Raw genomic sequence first — 17,662 nt, 5'->3', positions numbered from 1 at the left:
AACACTAATATATATTAGGGCAAAAGTCCACCCTTTGTATGTATTTTGAAAAAATATACATTTTGTTTAAGTAGGCTATATAGGACAATATTTTATTTATTATTAATTATTGGGTTGTTGTGCCTTTATTCGAGTGGGATGTGCCATTACTTTAAAGTCACAATGTTTAATTTAACATTAAAAATGGGGGCAGTAATACATTTACGAATGAACCTTATTGTTCAATTGTATAGGAGAATTGTATTTAATTAATTGGTTTATTGTTTTAATGAATTCTAAATAGATCAAATAAAAAATATTAACTGCAATTGAACTTAATCAAGTTTCTAGTAGAATTTTTTTATTATTTCTTTCGTTTGACTTGTGATGATGAAGTGCAGCAGTGAGTCCACACACACACAGGCCCTGGTGAACATCCGGGTTTCCCGCTGGCACCGCTGCTGTGGCTCTCAGGAGCCATTTTGGACGCTGTTCAGCTTTTCGCATGTCAGTCCCTCCTGCCCCCTCCAACTGCCCCGGCAGAGGGGGAGAAACACACGAGCTCGTGCACACAAGGGGGCTTCGCTTCTACTCCAAGCGTCCGCCAAACTCGCTTTCCACCACGAGCTCCTCCATGCTGGCCCGGGCAGGATGAACTGCTGGATGATTGTGGCATCGGGGACTTTATTTCCGATCAGCTCGCTTCTAAAGGGGGGTCCATTGTGTTGTGAATGAGAGCTCGTGTTGTTATTGTAGCGTTGAAGAAACGCGCGCAGGCCCGCGGCTCCTTCGCGTTCAAGTGTTTTATTTCATTCTTAAATGCTTTCACGGCATAAAGGACAACATTTAGCGCCAGGATCCTCGAAGGAAGGAATATGTTTGTTCCCTGGCTGACTTTTGCACTCATCTGGTGCACAGGTAAGTCGTTCGTTTACAGAGATTTGGTTCATCTTCAATTAATACGATAGTATCTGGTTGGCTTTGTTACTAAACCTAGTCAGCTGCCTATCTAGACAGCGTTCTAGTTCGCACGTGAAGCCCAATAATGCTACCTAAGTAGGCAGCGCACTAGGTTTGGAAACACGGCCAGTGTTACCAAACCATTCGAGCGAGTGTTTGGGTTCAATGTAGCATTAATTTGTTGTTCACTCACGTGGGTACTTTGATATATTTCTTTCGTTGTGGTTCTTCAGGTAGCTCGACCTGGCTGTTTTAAAGTTTCTCGTGAGAGATTTCTGGTTGTTTAAAGGCTCAATGGGCACAAAGTAAAAAACAGCTGGTGGCGTGTTGAAACAATCGCTCTCCACAAACATTTAGCAGATTCACCTCATGTTTTCATGCAACATTTGGTTTTCCAACTTGGTTTGTTTTCAGGGCAGGTTTATAAGATATTTTAGATATAAAATAATAAACATATCTCATTTCTTGGCTGGGATTGTTGCTTTTCTACATTGTGTTCAGTCCTTTATAATATAAACAAACACAATATTTGTATTATATTTAAAGTATTTTTAATTAATTTAATTTATTATTATTATAGTCATGAGCTCATTCAAAACTGCAATGCACTTTAACAGAAATTAAACTAAATTAGTTAAATATAAAAGAAATTATAACAATAGCATTAAAGCAAGCATCAGGTTCAGTGCCGGTGCTGTCAAATAAAACATATTAAAAGTTAGTTTTAAATAATGATTATTATTTTAATAAAGGCAAATAAAAACTTGTTTAATGGTTATAGGTTGAGCATTAGGTTTAATGGTGTCAAAAAGACAGAAAAGAAATACAAATGTTATTAATAATAATGAATCCATGTATCTTTTGTTCAGTTGTGTTAAAAAAGACAAGCCAAATAAAGAGTAAATATTAATAACAGGCTGAGGTGGTGTAGTGACAAAAAACAAACACACAAATAAAAGTTAGGTTAAATTAATATATGTAAGAATATAAATCTAATTAAAAGTGGCTATATATATATATATATATATCTCTCTCTCTCCCTGTGTGTGTGTGTTCAGTATATATATATATATATATATATATTATACTGAACACACACACACAGGGAGAGAGAGAGAGAGAGATGAATATTTAAGATATATGTGTAATATGAATATTTGTGTGTGTGTCTTTTGATATAGCCACTTTTGATTTCCCTTATAGTCCAGTCTGTTTGTTTGACCAGCAGACAAACGTTCTGCTTTGTCCAGTTATTGATGCTGATGTATTCAATTTGATAATTGTTTTAAGGAACAGTGAGGATATCTTATCCTTAAAGCTGATTTGTAGAAATCCCTTACAGGTCGCTGTGAGGAGGAAACCCCCTCAAAACAAAAGAGTCTTTGATACACCCCTCTAGATCAGCGTGTGTGTGTGTGTCAGCTGCGGGGTGGTGACAGGGTGAAGAAAGGTAAAATCTGGGCGCTTCGGCGTGAAAGCGCACCACAGGGGATCTTAGAAATACACTACTGTGTGTGTGTGTGTGTGTGTGTGTGTGTGTGTGTGTGTGTGTGTGTGTGTGTGTGTGTGTGAATGAGGAAAGTGGAGTGCTGTGGGTTTTAAGTAGGGGGCTGCTGATGTAATTCACTCTTATCATGTGACACCCAGTATCAGTGACAAAGAAGCTATAGATCGAACATGTGCAGATCTATAGGCAGGAATTAGCCATTAAAAGCATGATGAACATCAACTCATACCATGAACCCTGGTGCTGAAGCTCTTGTAGCCCTTATTTCTGTTGATCCTGGGTGCTTTAGTGAGTAGGTGGGGTCACATTTGCAGGGGGGATGGGTGGCCGGCAGCTATACGTCGAATTTAAAGGGACAGGCTTTGTTTTTATTTTTATTTTTTAAAGCATGCAATGAGCATAAACCTCCTTGTCGGTGTAGCCCATCCAACATTATGTCATAATCTGTATTTTCCCCCATTTAAATCTGACCCTAGGAGGTCTTTCTCCTCGCCTGTTGTGTGGATCTTATGCTATGTAAACATCTCACAATCCATGACCCAGTTCTTTGTGCAAATGTGTGCGGTGATGCACGCCGTCGGTTATATGACGAAGTGCCTTCTGACAGCTGATCCGACATATGGATTTGATTTGGTGGTTTTCTTAAAGACCACAGAAACTCAATTCACGGGTCTTAAATCATCTACCCCTGAAGCATGTGGTTTGTGGCTGTGTGTTTTGGTACTGAGGTTTGATGGCTAGTTGAACACACACTGGGGTTTCTGATGAAGGGCTTTTAAGTGTTCAGATGTCTCATTAGGCTTTGATTGACAAGTAAATGTTGCTTGTTATCTATTGAACTACTTTGCAACTATGAAAACCAATATTTGATATTTGATATAATAGTTATTCAGTTCAGTTATTTGTTGACTAATACCTGGATAGATGCAGTCACAATTCTAATGCATTATGCATACCAAAATATATATATTTTTTCAAAAGCAAAACATTTGTCTTTTGTTGCAAATCATTTGCAATGCATCATTTGTTTGCATACACTATGGTTTATATTTTGTTTTCTAATACACTAGTTTATTGTAACTACTGTGCAATGCATTAATAGAGCGCTGCATTGATGTTTTTTTTTTTTTAGCTCAACCTGGAAGTTAGCATCACCCTTTTTCACTCAACAAAACCCAATATGATTTTTTCATTGGTTTTGGGATTATTGCAACAAAAAAAACTCTGTGACCGACAAAAGTTTATAATTCTTCCATGAATGTTTTGTTCTTGATGAGATTCACAGATGAACTTTTATGCATTTTGAAGCTTAAATGCAATCGCTAGAAGTAAAAAGTTAAATGTAGGCTGTAAACGAACTACACAAGTCGCATGACTCCAGAGTCACCACCAATAAGCTTCCGACAACTCTTTCAATCTTTATTTAAAGAAACAAAAAAAACAAAAAAACATTGATTTTCTCTGAAAGTTTGAGTTAGAAGAGTTTGCAAGAGCGTGATTTATAAAAACAAGGCAATGAAAGCGAGGGAATAGATGAGTTTACCTATTAGGCTGATGACGTAACATCCCTGACAACCTATGTAGTCTCATTTAGACACTTGTTAGCAACCGCCTATTACAAGACAAGCAGAAGCTTTTTTTTAAAAAATCACAAGGGGGTTTTACTGATGTATTTTACGTCATAGAATAAAATGTGAAAATATCCTAAAGCATGTGTTCACCACAGACCTTATTTCCGGCATTTAACCAAAGACTCATTGGCTGTGTCTGAAATCGCCCTCTATACCCTTAAATACAACATTATTTGAAGGGACAGCCATTTTTAGTGGTGTCCAAAACCATAATGGACATTATCAAGTACACTCATTTAATCCCACAATGCACCGTGATAACGAGTGTACAACCGATGTACACTCAGCGGCTAGAGAATACCCATAATGCACTGTGAGAGCATGAAGATGCCGCCCCCAGCTGAATCATCCATCCATTTTCCAAACACGGCCATTGACTTCAGGACGATGGAATGGGAAGTGCAACTGATTTCTGGCTTCTAGACTAGAAAAATTGTCCCTGGTCAATGTATTAAATTGAAAAATGATTCAATGTATTAATATCTCAATGTCTGTCTTTCTCTATCAGGAGCCAGTCATGCGGAGGTGGCGACCAGAGAGTGCGTCTACTACAATGATAACTGGCGGACTGAGAAAACCAATCAGAGTGGCTTTGAGAGGTGTGAGGGGGAGAAGGACAAGAGACTGCACTGTTACGCCTCCTGGTTGAACTCCACCGGGACCATCCGCCTGGTCAAAAAAGGCTGCTGGCTCGACGACTTCAACTGTTACGACAGGTCTCATCAAAACCACCTTCATATAATGTCACTGTTTGACTCTGTTTGAATGTTTTTTTGTTTTTTTTTCACTGATATGGTCTGGTCATTCCCCACAAATGTTTTCATCTCAATCTTTTGCTTCTAGTTTTAACAACATGGTTTAAAATCCAAAGTCACTTTAAATATCACATGCTTCATTGGCTGTATTTGATAGAAGCTATTTAAGCATACTCTATTGTTCAAAAATACCAAAAATATTGATCAAAAATACAATCAAAACATTAATATTGTAAAATATAACTGTTTTATGTTGTAATATATTTAAAAATGTAATTTATTCCTCTGATGCAAAACAGAATTATCAACATTATTACTTCAGTGTCACATGATCCTTCATGTGAAGGGATCCAAACCCTTGAACGGTAGTGGATAATGAAAATAAATCATATGTATATTATATTTGTAATTAAAACCATTTTATTTTGAACTGTTAGGGAAAATAAAAGGCACTTGAACAGCTTTGACGCTCAAGAAAATCATGTTTTGCATAGGGCCCTAGTGTAGAGTAGACATTTTTGTTGATTACAATCAGATGTAAATTACGACAATTTTCAATTTGATATATAAAAAAAAAATTCAGCCAAGAGACATCTTTTCTTAAGTGAACGTGTGCAGATGTAGGTCACATTAGAAAGTGATCAATGAGGACTGGAAACATGAACTTTTTGGAAAAGCCGAAACAATGGTGTTTTTGCAGATGTGCTTTCTGGTTTTCTTGCAGACATCAAAGGTCCTGTTTACAGCTTTAAGTAAGATGCGTTTTGGTCGATCAGATCACAAGTAGACGAGGGAGACACATTCCCGTTCACACCTGGTGTTTTAATCCGTCTCTTCTGTCAATTTTCAACCACTTCTGTCCTGATTTCTTCGAGGGGAGGGTCTATGTTTGGACTTTTTCAGATCTTTTGATCTAGTTGACAAAATAAGCTAATCAGGAATGGTGAGAGAACATTGTGCTTGGTGCGTTTTTCGTCTTCAAACCAGTAGGCGGAGAGTAGACGGTCTTTTGTGGCTGTTTGAACACATTCGACCACGTGAGCGTTTATGCTATGAAAGCAATCCGGTCCAATGCATTTTCAACTACCTCTGGAAGTGGTCGAAAGTGGACAATCTCAAAATGTTTTAGACCCCGTTTACACCTGCATTTAGTGTCGTCCACTTGTAATCCGATCGACCAAAACGCATCTTAATACCAAGTGTACACAGGGCCATTGTTACTACAGTTAGGTTGATTCTATAATTTAGCAATGCCTTTCTACCACATAGCAGTCTTAAATAAATAAAAAATCCTGTATAAAAAATACAGCAACAACTAATTTTCAATTCATCCCTTTCACTGTTTCTCTGTGTGAGCAGACAGGAGTGTGTGGCCACGGAAGAGAGTCCGCAGGTGTTTTTCTGCTGCTGTGAGGGAAACTATTGCAACGAGAGGTTCACACACCTGCCAGAAGCCATCGCCCCTGCAGGTAAAGCAGACTTCACGTGTCTCCTCCTTCAGGCTCCTCTGGCCAACAATGTCTGTGGATGGGACTTTTATTGCTATTTGGACTGCAAATAGTCATGACTGTCAATCTTTTGTGTAGACAAAAACCTGTTTGTCATGTTTTTACCATGCTTAAAGGGTTAGTTCACACAAAAATGTCTTTTTATAAAATCTATGATATTTCTGTCCCTCCATTGAAAGTCTATTCACCCAATAAGAGATCATAAAATAAATCCATATGAATTCAGCAGAAGTCTTCTGAAGAGATACGATCGCTTTATATGATGATCAGATTTAATTTCGGCTTTTATTCACATATAAACATTGATCAGCGAACATAAACAGAAACTCAAGTGTACTTGCTTGACTCATTTGTTCCTCCTTCCGTGACCATCACAGTATATGATGGATTAATATTAATATGAAGTTGATGTCTGGCCATAGCTGAGCGATTTTATAATGGCTTCAAACCTTTTTTTTTTCATAATTTGCATTTTATTGTACACCCGAATCTATTCCTTGTCTGCTATTGCTGTTGAGCTGATATTATGTCGTGTGTTTTCTTCTAGTAAAAATCCAGCCTCCAGACCCGGGCCCGTCTCTCCTGGGCGTGCTGGTTTATTCCCTTCTTCCTCTGGCCATTCTCTCTCTGGTCCTGGTGCTCGCCTGCTGGACGTACCACCAACGGAAACCACCCTACAGACACGTCGACATCGGCCAGGTCTGACAATTATGTGTGTCTTAGTGCGTTTTCAGACCTGTAGATCGTTTGCTTTGTACCGAAACAGGGACTTAATTTGTTACAATGTTGCATTTTCTTCTTGGTTCGATGCGTATATGAGTTTATGCGATTCACATGCGAGTGCAACTGTCCTTTTATTAGTCAGAGTTTCCTCCGTGTCATCCATCAAAATGGATTGACAAGTTTGCTCCACCAGCATATTGTGGCTTTATTTGTTGCTGTCGCGGCACATGCAGACACTATACGAACGTAGCCGTCATTCCCGCTCTAACTGATAACTGATACATAATGCAGTTAGAGCGGGAGTCAAGGCTTCGTCGGGACAGCGTTCTTGCAATGCACAGAGAAGAGCAATTACACAACATTTTAAGATGAAGAGACACTCTTTGGTGTTCAACTGCGATAACTAATATGTTCACTCACAGAGTCAGACACTGCTGCTTTTCAAATTTCCCGTTATGAATTATGATACCGCTTGGTTCATTGGTACGTTGGGCCGGATTGCTTTCTCACCTCCACAGGGCCCAAGACCACGTCGTTCAGGCGATCTCGGATTGATTGTTTTGGTGCGGATCCGAGCATGATTGCCGTGTTCACATATGCCTAAATAAATCGAACTAAAGCAGAAACGAATGCTCCAAACGAACCAGATTTGAAAACGCCCGTGAATAAAAATGTGCTTAATATTTTTGTAGCTCCATACACTACCATTCTTCTTTTTTTTTAAGTTTTATTCAGCAATGATGCATTCATTTGATCAAAAGTGACAGTTATAATGTTACAAAAGATTTCTATTTCAAAAAAATTCTGTTCTATTGAACTTTCTGTTCAGCAAAGGATCCGCAAAGAATTGTTTCACGGTTTCCACAAAAATATGAAACCGCACAGCTGTTCTTAACATTGATAATAATCAGAAATGTTTCTGGAGCAGAAAATCAGAATGATTTCTGAAGGATCATGTGACACTGAAGACTGGAGTAATGATGCTGAAAATTCACATGAATAAATTACATTTGAAAATGTATTAAAATAGTAATATTTCACAATAATACTGTTATACTATATTTTTTATCAAATAAGCATAGTGAGCAAAAGAGACTTGAGAAAATGCATGACATACTAAATGTATTTTCTTTGATTATACAGCTGCACTTATATGTGCTTTTAAATGAGTATTAATTTTGATTGTCTTGATTAGGATGCCGGTCTTCCTCCACCGTCTCCTCTGGTTGGACTGAAGCCTCTGCAGTTGCTGGAGTTGAAGGCTAGGGGGCGCTTTGGCTGTGTGTGGAAGGCCCAGTTACTGAGCGAATATGTGGCGGTGAAAATATTTCCCATCCAGGTACATATTCCACTCATGCACCTTGAAAAGAGGATTGCTTGTTTTGGTTTTCTCAAATGAGTTTGTGTGTGTGTGTGTATATATAATGCTTGATTCTAAAACGATGTGTATATTAACAGGACAAGCAGTCGTGGCAGAACGAAAGAGACATTTACCTCACAGAGGGTTTTAAACATGAGAATATTCTACTCTACATCTCAGCAGAAAAACGAGGCACCAACCTTCAGATGGAGTTGTGGCTGGTCACAGAATTCCACGAAAGGGTCAGTGTGTGTTTTCATTTTTCTTCGAATGTCCCTATAACACACAACCTCAATGTGCATGGGGTGAAATGGACCAAATGATGTTTTAAAGATGCACCAAATAAAAACCGTTGAATCTAAAGATATGCATAGAAGCAATCATAATGTCATAAAAATGTCAAATCTTTTTTCATTGCAGGGTTCGCTAACAGATTACCTGAAGGGGAATCCGGTGAGCTGGCCTCAGTTGTGCCATATTTCCGCAACCATGTCCCGTGGCCTGGCGTACCTTCATGAAGACCTTCCTTACCGTGCAGAGGGACCTAAACCAGCAATTGCACACAGGTACACAAACCTGATCTTGCAGCATTTGATGTGTACTTTTAAAAGAGCTTTAAATATTATGCTCTTGCTGTTGGGTGATTTGATTGTTTGTTTTGCAGAGATTTCAAGAGTAAGAATGTCCTGCTCAAGATGGATTTAAGTGCAGTGATTGCAGACTTTGGGTTGGCGGTCCGCTTTGAGCCTGGGAAACCGCCTGGAGATACACACGGTCAGGTGAGGATCTGAGTGCAAACAGATGAAGCCAAGCCTTTGACTACATTCCACTTCATATATCCACATAAAATATCTTAATTCAATTTGAAGTATAAAAAATAAATAAATAAAAAACATTCTGCAGCAATATTCACAACCAGTTTGGGGTCGGTAAGATTTTCTTTTTTCTTTACCAAGGCTGCATTTATTTGTTAAAAAACACAATAAAAACAGTAATCTAGTGAAATATTATTACAATTTGTATTTGAATATGTTTTAAAATGTAACTTATTCCTGAGATGCCAAGCTGAATTTTCAGCATCATTACTCCAGTCTTCAGTGTCACATGATCCTTCAGAAATCATTCTAATATGCTGATTTGCTGCTCAAGAAAAATGTCTTATCAATATTAAATATAGTTGTGCTGCTTCATATTTTTGTGGAAACTGTGATGCATTTTTGCAGCAATGAATAGAAAGAGCAGCATTAATTTGAAATATAATTTCAATTTGAATTTTGAAATTTGAACTTTATTATTGTCTTAACTGTGAATTCGGATACGTTTAATGCATCCTTTATTTCTTAAAAAAAATATTTAAAAAATCAATGACCCCAAACTTTTAAAAGGTTTGTGTAAAATTGTATATCAATTTTAATTGTTGGTGTTCAGGTGCATAAATTCTGAAAAAATACAAACAAAATCTGCTCACCTAGTTGAAAACTATAAATGCAAATTCAAAGAAACACTAGTCTATTAGTTTCCATTGTGTACTGAAAATATTGCTGCTCTTATGATAAAGTGCTTGTGATGTTTCTCTTCGTCTTGGAATAAAAGCATCTGCTAAATAAATAAATGTAAGAAACATGAAGTTTTCAGTCTGAGATCAAATAAATTTTACAGAAGGAATATAAAAATGAAAAGAAAAGGCAAATGTGTCAGTCCCAACACATCTTCATTACTTCAAATAAATAATGTTAAAAAAAAATCTGGAGCAAAATATATATATATAGAGAGATTACATCATTTTTCATTTAGCCAATTATAAGTTAAAATAAGTACAAATTTGAATCATAGGATGTTGCCAAGTTGTCCCCAAACTCCACTGGAATGACAGTGAACCTGTGTCTAACACGTGTTTGTGTTTTCTGTATCCGTCACAGGTGGGAACGCGCCGTTACATGGCTCCAGAGGTGCTGGAGGGAGCCATTAATTTCCAAAGGGACGCCTTCCTAAGGATCGACATGTACGCTCTAGGACTGGTGCTCTGGGAACTGGTGTCTCGCTGCACCGCCTCTGATGGTGAGTCCACACACATATCAGGATCTCCGGCTCTGTGTGTGCAGTCAATAGCCGCTTTCCGACCGGAGGAACCTTTTCACAGTTCCTAGAACTATTGGCTAAAGTACCCGGATGTCGGCATGTTCGCACCGCAGGAACTAGGAACGATTTTAGTTCTAGGAACTCCATTTGGAGGAACTAATTTAGGTCCTACTTCAGAGTAGGGTCTAAACCAGCACTATAGGAACTACCCGTGACGTTAGTGTACGCTGACTGACCGAACGCACGCGGAACACCAGCACCCGCCATTTTTAAAACAGCTAGAATGTAAACACACAGATTATAGCCTATATATTTACTCCAGAAACTAACTATACAAACATGGAAAACAGTGATAGATGGGCCTCTAAACCTTTATGCTGAAGAGAAAATCCAACGCAACTTTGAGGGGACCAAGCCATGTTATGTTTATCTGCCCAGCTAGCAACACTGGACATCAACCACACGGCATAGGCTAATAACCTTTTTTTCATATACTGTGTACTTTCTATAACAGTTCTATCTAATAACATATTAAACAGTACTGTTAGACAGATCGCTAACTAATAAACACAGAGAATGCGAGCATTGTTTGCTCTGGCATTCTCAGCGCCGCCAAAATAAAGGTCCGTTGCGCCGTCAAAATAAAAGTCACTGTGCTTGCGTCACTCCCTTACCCCTCCTACTAGTTCCTATGGCCGCTTGGCCAGTGCGAACGCAAACAGCAAAACTGAGTGTGGGGGAGAGTAGTTCTTAGAACTGTTAAGAAGTGGACAGTTCCTTGAACTAAGTTCCTGTAACTACTTGGTCGGAAAGTGGCTAATGAGTTGTTTCTGGAATTTATGCATGTTCATATTCATTTAATTACTTACTGAGGAGAATACTAAACCATAATGAGTGTATAATATATATATAGCCTAATCAGCGCTCAAGCTCACACATAAAGCTTGCCGCAAAGGACCAACAAAAGTAATGATTATGAATGTGTCAGGAGAAAAATAGCAAGGAGATATTTTAATTATTTATTAATAAACTAGTGTTTTTTGAGTCGGTGTCGGCTGCCATCTCCGCTGTATAGTGAAATGCACCTTTCATACGGGTTACATAATCAGAGAGTATTTCTATTTTAGTTAAATTGTTTTTTTTAAAGAGACATTTTCAAGCTTTCTATAGATATATTTCTCATGTCTGTGAAGCAAGTATCCTGAGTTTTGGTTCATTTTTGGGACGCGCTCCTGTTCACGGAGATGAGGCGACAGAACGCGCATCCTGTTTGCTTTCTTTATTTTACAAAGGCACATCGGTTTCTCGTTATTGTGAGTTTCCACAAATAAAAGTAGACCCTCCACAGTTTCGAATGATGTATCACTCTTGTATGACCAAAAATGACACAGTATTTTAAAGGGGTCATCGGATGGCCATTTTCCACAAGTTGGTATGATTCTTTAGGGTTTTCATGTAAAGTTTGTAACATACTTTGATTAAAATTCCTCAATGGTTGTGTAAAACAACCCTTTTTACCTCCTCAAAAACAGCTCTGTTCACAGCGACCCGTTTCGGTGCATGTCTCTTTAAATGATAATGAGCAACTGCTATGAGCAATATGATGAATATGACATCATATTGCTCAGAAAATCCAAACGGCTTGATTTATTGAGAGTGTTTAGACTTTGAGGATTAAAAAAAAGGAGTGAATGTATTTTTTTCATTGTATGGTAAAGACACATTTATATCCAAACACCATATAAAAGTGAATTTTGCATCCGATGACCCCTTTAAGTTTACTTTAGCTTACTTTAGGAATACTTTAGCTTCCACACTCTACACACATGCTTGGATATGTGCCTAATAATAGCGCACAGTTATCTAGGCTAGTCGATTTTTGGTCGTCTAAGCCTCTTCTAGTCGACTAACGTTTAGTCCACTATTAGGGGTAGCCCTGATATTGTGTGTGCTGCAGCTAATGCTGTTGCTGTCTCACTCAGGTCCTGTAGGCGAGTACCAGCTGCCCTTTGAGGAGGAGGTGGGCCAGCACCCTTCACTGGAGGACCTTCAAGACGCGGTGGTCCACAAGAAGATACGGCCCACCTTTAAAGACTGCTGGATTAAACATCCGGTGAGAAAATACATTTGAATAGGAATTAGGGCTGCACTGTTAATCCAGATAAAACCAAAATCACGATATGTGCTGTATTGTCAACGTGTTCCTTTACACCAGGGTTCACCAATCTCGGTCCTGGAGGGCCGCTGTCCCTGCAGAGTTTAGCTCCAACCAGCTCCAACACACCTGTTTGAAAGTTTCTAGTATGCCTAGTGAGACCTTGATTAGCTGGTTCAGGTGTGTTTAATTGGGGTTGGAGCTAAACTCTGCAGGACAGCGGCCCTCCAGGACCGAGATTGGTGAACCCTGCTTTACACGTTTTCAGCGTCTGAGAGCGACTCGGTTCACACTAAATGCTGATCCGCATAAACTTCATCTCTGCATCTGCTCTGAGTTTGGGCTCTTGCAACATGCTCCAAACATCTTTATAATAAAATAATAATAAAAATTATCATAATAAAAACATTATTATTATTATTATTATTATTATTATTTTGTAGCCATATTGATGAATGACCATTCGATTTTGACCAAATTGCGCAGCCCAACAAACAAGCACTTCTTATTTTAGTTTTCTTTTACTAATTTAACATATTTATTTAGTAGTAGTAATAATATTCATAATAATCATAATTATTATTTTGTAGCCATATTGATATATATTTACAACATTTTGGACAAATTGTGCAGCCCAACAAACAAGCATTTTTGTTTTGTTTTCATTTAGTAATTTTTACATTATTTAGTAGTAATACTATTATTATTAATAATTATTATTATTTTGTAGCCATATTAAAATATTTAAGCTTAAACAAGAATTTCTGGGGGGTTTTGAATTTAGCAATTGTTTACATTTTTATTTAGTATTAATAATAATAATTATTATTATTTTGTAGCCATATTGATATATTCACAAAACAAGCGTTTTGTTTTAATTTAGTCATTTTCATCTAGTAATAGTAGTAATAATAATAATAATAATAATAATAATAATATACATTTTATAGCCATATTGATATTCACAACACAGCAAACCTTTAAAAAAAAAAACACATTTAATTGCAATTTAAATCAGAAATCCCCCCGCCGCTTTTTTTAGGCCTAAAAATCCAATCAAAATCAAATATTCTAAATAATCAGAGGTTTTATTTTGACATCTTTCTCCCCACCAGGGTCTGGGCCAGTTATGCGAGACCATCGAGGAGTGCTGGGACCACGACGCCGAGGCTCGACTCTCTGCGGGCTGCGTGGAGGAGCGCATCTCCACCGCCTCCAAGGCACCCAACACCATCAACACGTCTACCTCAGAGTGCCTGGTCTCCATGGTCACATCTGACAGCGACACGGACCTTCCTCCCAAAGAGTCCAGCACCTGAACCTGAACGCTGCAGAGGAATCGACCTCTCCAGTAATGTGAACTTTGCTGCTAATTTGATCTCTCGATCGTCATGTATTTAATTTTTTCGCATCGTTGGATCGGTTTCACCAGCACATTCATCTACTGTATTCTTCCTCTCGGAAGGCAGACACACACAAAAAAACCCTCAAACGTGAGAAGACTGAACTCTCAGAGGGCATTCAGGGGATTGTTTCAGACTGCTGGGATATGAGCACACGTTACCTCATCAGTTTTAATGCCATTTTTATGTTGTGTTTTTTTTGCCTTCACTCCATGAATACCTCCATCCGAACGCTCTACCCCGATTTTTATCGAGACAACGCGACGATCTGATGACTGTTACACTAAAGCAACCTTCCCAAGAGCACACAAGGTCCTCTTTGTTCTCAGTGAATTTTAGCGTAGTTTTATTGCTGTTTACCTGTACCCTTTCTTCCCTGAAATGTCTCGTGGGATGTTGTTTTTTTCTTATTTGCGTTTGTGACGGCAGTGGTCTGGGACACTGGAAGCTGAAGGCAGCAGGACTGTTATGATTTGAGTTGCCTTTCGGAGCGTCGGGATTGATTTTAATGTAGCATCCGCTTGTCGTTGAAGCATTAAATTGAAGTATCAGAAGTGCCATCAGTAGAGCATCCCGAGCGGCGTGTTTTAGCGTTCGTTGTTTCTGCGTGACAAGAGCTGCAGTTGAAATATTATTTTGCGCTGCGGCCGCACGAAGACCAGCGCTGCGTTACAGGTTTGATTTTCAATCACAGCTAAATGTATCGGTGCATCAGGAAAGTGTGTGATGTTTCTCCACTACACTACTCAGGTAAACTCTGTGCACGTGATTGTGTGACCGCTCACTCTTACAGCAATAGTTCTCAGCAGTATGGTGAATCTCACTAAGAAAAACCTGGGTCATAAATCACCTTCAAATCAAAATGGAAAAAATATTGAATTATACAGCTCAAAGAAAGTAAAGCTTATTTTTAGGGCCAAAAGTGCTATTATTTTCATAACCATTGTGCACATTTTCTCCAAATTATCATTGGCGTAATGCTAAACGATTAAAATGAAATGAATTATTTAGTGTAAGGAATTTGGTACAACAAAAACTACCTTAAAATATATTTAATTTGTGGAGCACATTTAGATTTTTTGTATTATTATTGCCAAAATGGGCTTAATTGTCATGTCACAATATTAAAAAAATCATATTAGTCCTAAAATAGGATTCATTTTTTTTTTATTTAGCAGAAAATAAAGCAAAATTTGGACATTTGCAGCATACATTTTATAACCGTAATTAAGCAACAGTTTTGTCCCTCAAGTTATCATTACCGTAATGCAAAAAAAACCACTGTCCCGCAGTATAGAAATAATTGTAAAAGATTTTTGTTCTATTGATGTGAAGCACAACAAAAATGACCTTAAATACATTTCAATCATATTTTACTATTTAAAAAAAAAAATTCTCAAATCGTAGTAATGAGCGTTTTTTTGCATTACTGTAATGAGAACAAAATGTGCTGAACTATTATGAAAATGTCAAAATATAAAAAACATAATGGTCCTAAAATAGTTTTCATTCTCTTTATGGAACATTACATTTTGCAGAAAATAACGCTTTTTTATTTTATAACAATTAAGCATCATTATCATAATGCAAAACAATTAAAGCACGGATATATGTATATGTAATGAGAATAAAATGTCTTTAAAATACTGTCACAATATAAAAAAAATCATAATGGTCCTAAAGTAGACTTTATTCACTTAATGCAACGTTTAGTTTCTTATTTTTTCTGTTGATTTTTGAGGTGAAACATGACCCGGACATTTCTTGATTCACGATCATCTCGACAGTGGTGATTTCTCAGAGCTGGCCTGTTTCCCGCAATAACTTCAGCAGTGAAGAAGACTGAATGTCCGTAGTGCTGGAATCTGCTCTGTCAAACTGTTCAATCGTCTCACGGACTCCCGGTGTTGTTCAGAAACAGGCAGCTTTTATCAAACTCATTCAGCGTAACACTAAAACCTTCACTGAATATCCACCTTCATACGCTCAGTGATTAGATATACCTCAGATATTGTGAGTTTTTTTATATACAGTATAAATATATATATATATATAAAAAAAGTATTTTATTCTGTTTTGTGGTAGCAATATAATTTAATATACAGCTGCTTTTCTGTGATTTTAAAGGAGATCTTTTTGTTTTTAATCAGTTATTTTTAACTGAAGGTGCTCTGAATTTGATCGCCAGGTGCTCGGTGCATTTCACAAAGGTTTTTTTTTTTTTTTTTTTTTTGCTTCGAGTCAAGCATCCGCAGGTGAAATGGCTTCTGTGGTTCAGAATAACTGTTCTCTGAGGACATGCAAACCTTTCACAGTTGTGTTTTTCGTTTGTTTGTTTGTGTGGTACATGTATCTTCTTCCTTCGTCTCCACCTTAACAATTGTATTAAGTTGGATTTTGTCTATTATCAAATCAGGGATTTGAAATATAATTAAAGTATTGCAGTGCAAGTTGTGCAAATTTTAGTTTAAGCCAAACTTTGTATCCTATATCAGGTGTTGATGTGTGATGTATATAACGATATTAGATCCGCTAACTGATGTAGTTGAAGCATCTTTTACTCTTGTTATATTTCTCTACGTTTCACACAAACTGAAGAAGTGTTCATCCATTAGGACTACCTGAGTACAGATTTCCCATGATCCTTTGCTGGCCTGATGTGGGCTGGTTCTCATTAAGGAGATGATGGAGGTCTGTTGATGTGTTTTTTTAATTATTTTTACTGCTGCTAATGTAGTAAATGTGTTGTGTTGCCCCTGTTTGGGTCATTTCAGATTCTGCTGCCATGTTCAGTATTTTGTTGAATTAAACATTACCCATGTTTCTCACTTAAACGTCCTGTTTGTCGTTTACTGTAGAGACTTTTATATATTTTTATTTCTCTGTCTCTTTATTTATTCTCTCTTGTCTTTTTATTAGCCCTTAAAACTGACACAATGTTAAAAAAGAAAGGTAATTGCGACTATCACTCGCAGTCTCGCAGTCAGAATTGCGAGAAGTAAACTCATAATTGAATATGATATTACATAAGATGTGACTGGATTCATCTGACCACATTCGTTTATGTGAACGAGTAGGCCAATATTTTTTTTAGACAAACACATTCTAACCTGTAGTTTTTATGTAATTATCAATTATACAAATACAGTTTTTTTTTAGATTGCATTCACTCACACACTTTGACGCTCTGTTATGACTATATGCAGCAGCAGAGGGCAGTATGTGTTCTCATGATCTCTCAGCGCATGCGCTCATGTCGGACAGATGTTGAATGCAAGGTTAGGAAACAGGACATATGGACAGTAGCCTACCCAATATTTAATTTCCGCAGAAATCTCGCCATACTCCTCTGTCCCTGTAAGTAAGGATCTACGATAATACACCAGGAATGGCAAATGACTGAAATCCTCAGAGAGTCACAAGACAACCTGCTTATAGACGTTAACGGTTCTATTGACAAAAAGACGATTCATTTGACCGTGAGTGTTTTGATTTATCAGTCAAAATTGTGCAAAAAAAAAAAACTTTCCTAGAAACCTTTTAATGCAAGTTTGTTTGCTAAAAAAGGTTTTAATTCACTCTTCCACAAATTAAAGCCTTAA

General features: G+C 37.6%; 1 protein-coding gene across 1 annotated transcript; it reads left to right on the top strand.

The window, feature by feature from the left end:
- The first annotated feature begins 371 nt into the window (after positions 1–371).
- Positions 372–16,888, top strand: acvr2bb (activin A receptor type 2Bb). The gene is made up of 11 exons (XM_084411921.1): positions 372–897; positions 4,586–4,793; positions 6,192–6,301; positions 6,888–7,039; positions 8,259–8,402; positions 8,522–8,665; positions 8,844–8,989; positions 9,088–9,202; positions 10,343–10,481; positions 12,485–12,615; positions 13,773–16,888. The coding sequence occupies exons 1-11, from the start codon at positions 855–857 to the stop codon at positions 13,974–13,976; spliced, it is 1,536 nt and encodes a 511-aa protein (XP_084268047.1). The 5' UTR covers positions 372–854; the 3' UTR covers positions 13,977–16,888.
- Positions 16,889–17,662: the final 774 nt, after the last annotated feature.

Source organism: Rutilus rutilus (genome assembly GCF_951802725.1).
Source record: "Rutilus rutilus genome assembly, chromosome: 6".
Classification (NCBI taxonomy): Eukaryota; Metazoa; Chordata; class Actinopteri; order Cypriniformes; family Leuciscidae; genus Rutilus; species Rutilus rutilus.
The sequence above is the reverse complement of the archived record's forward strand: the minus strand, read 5'-3'. Positions and strand labels throughout refer to the sequence as shown.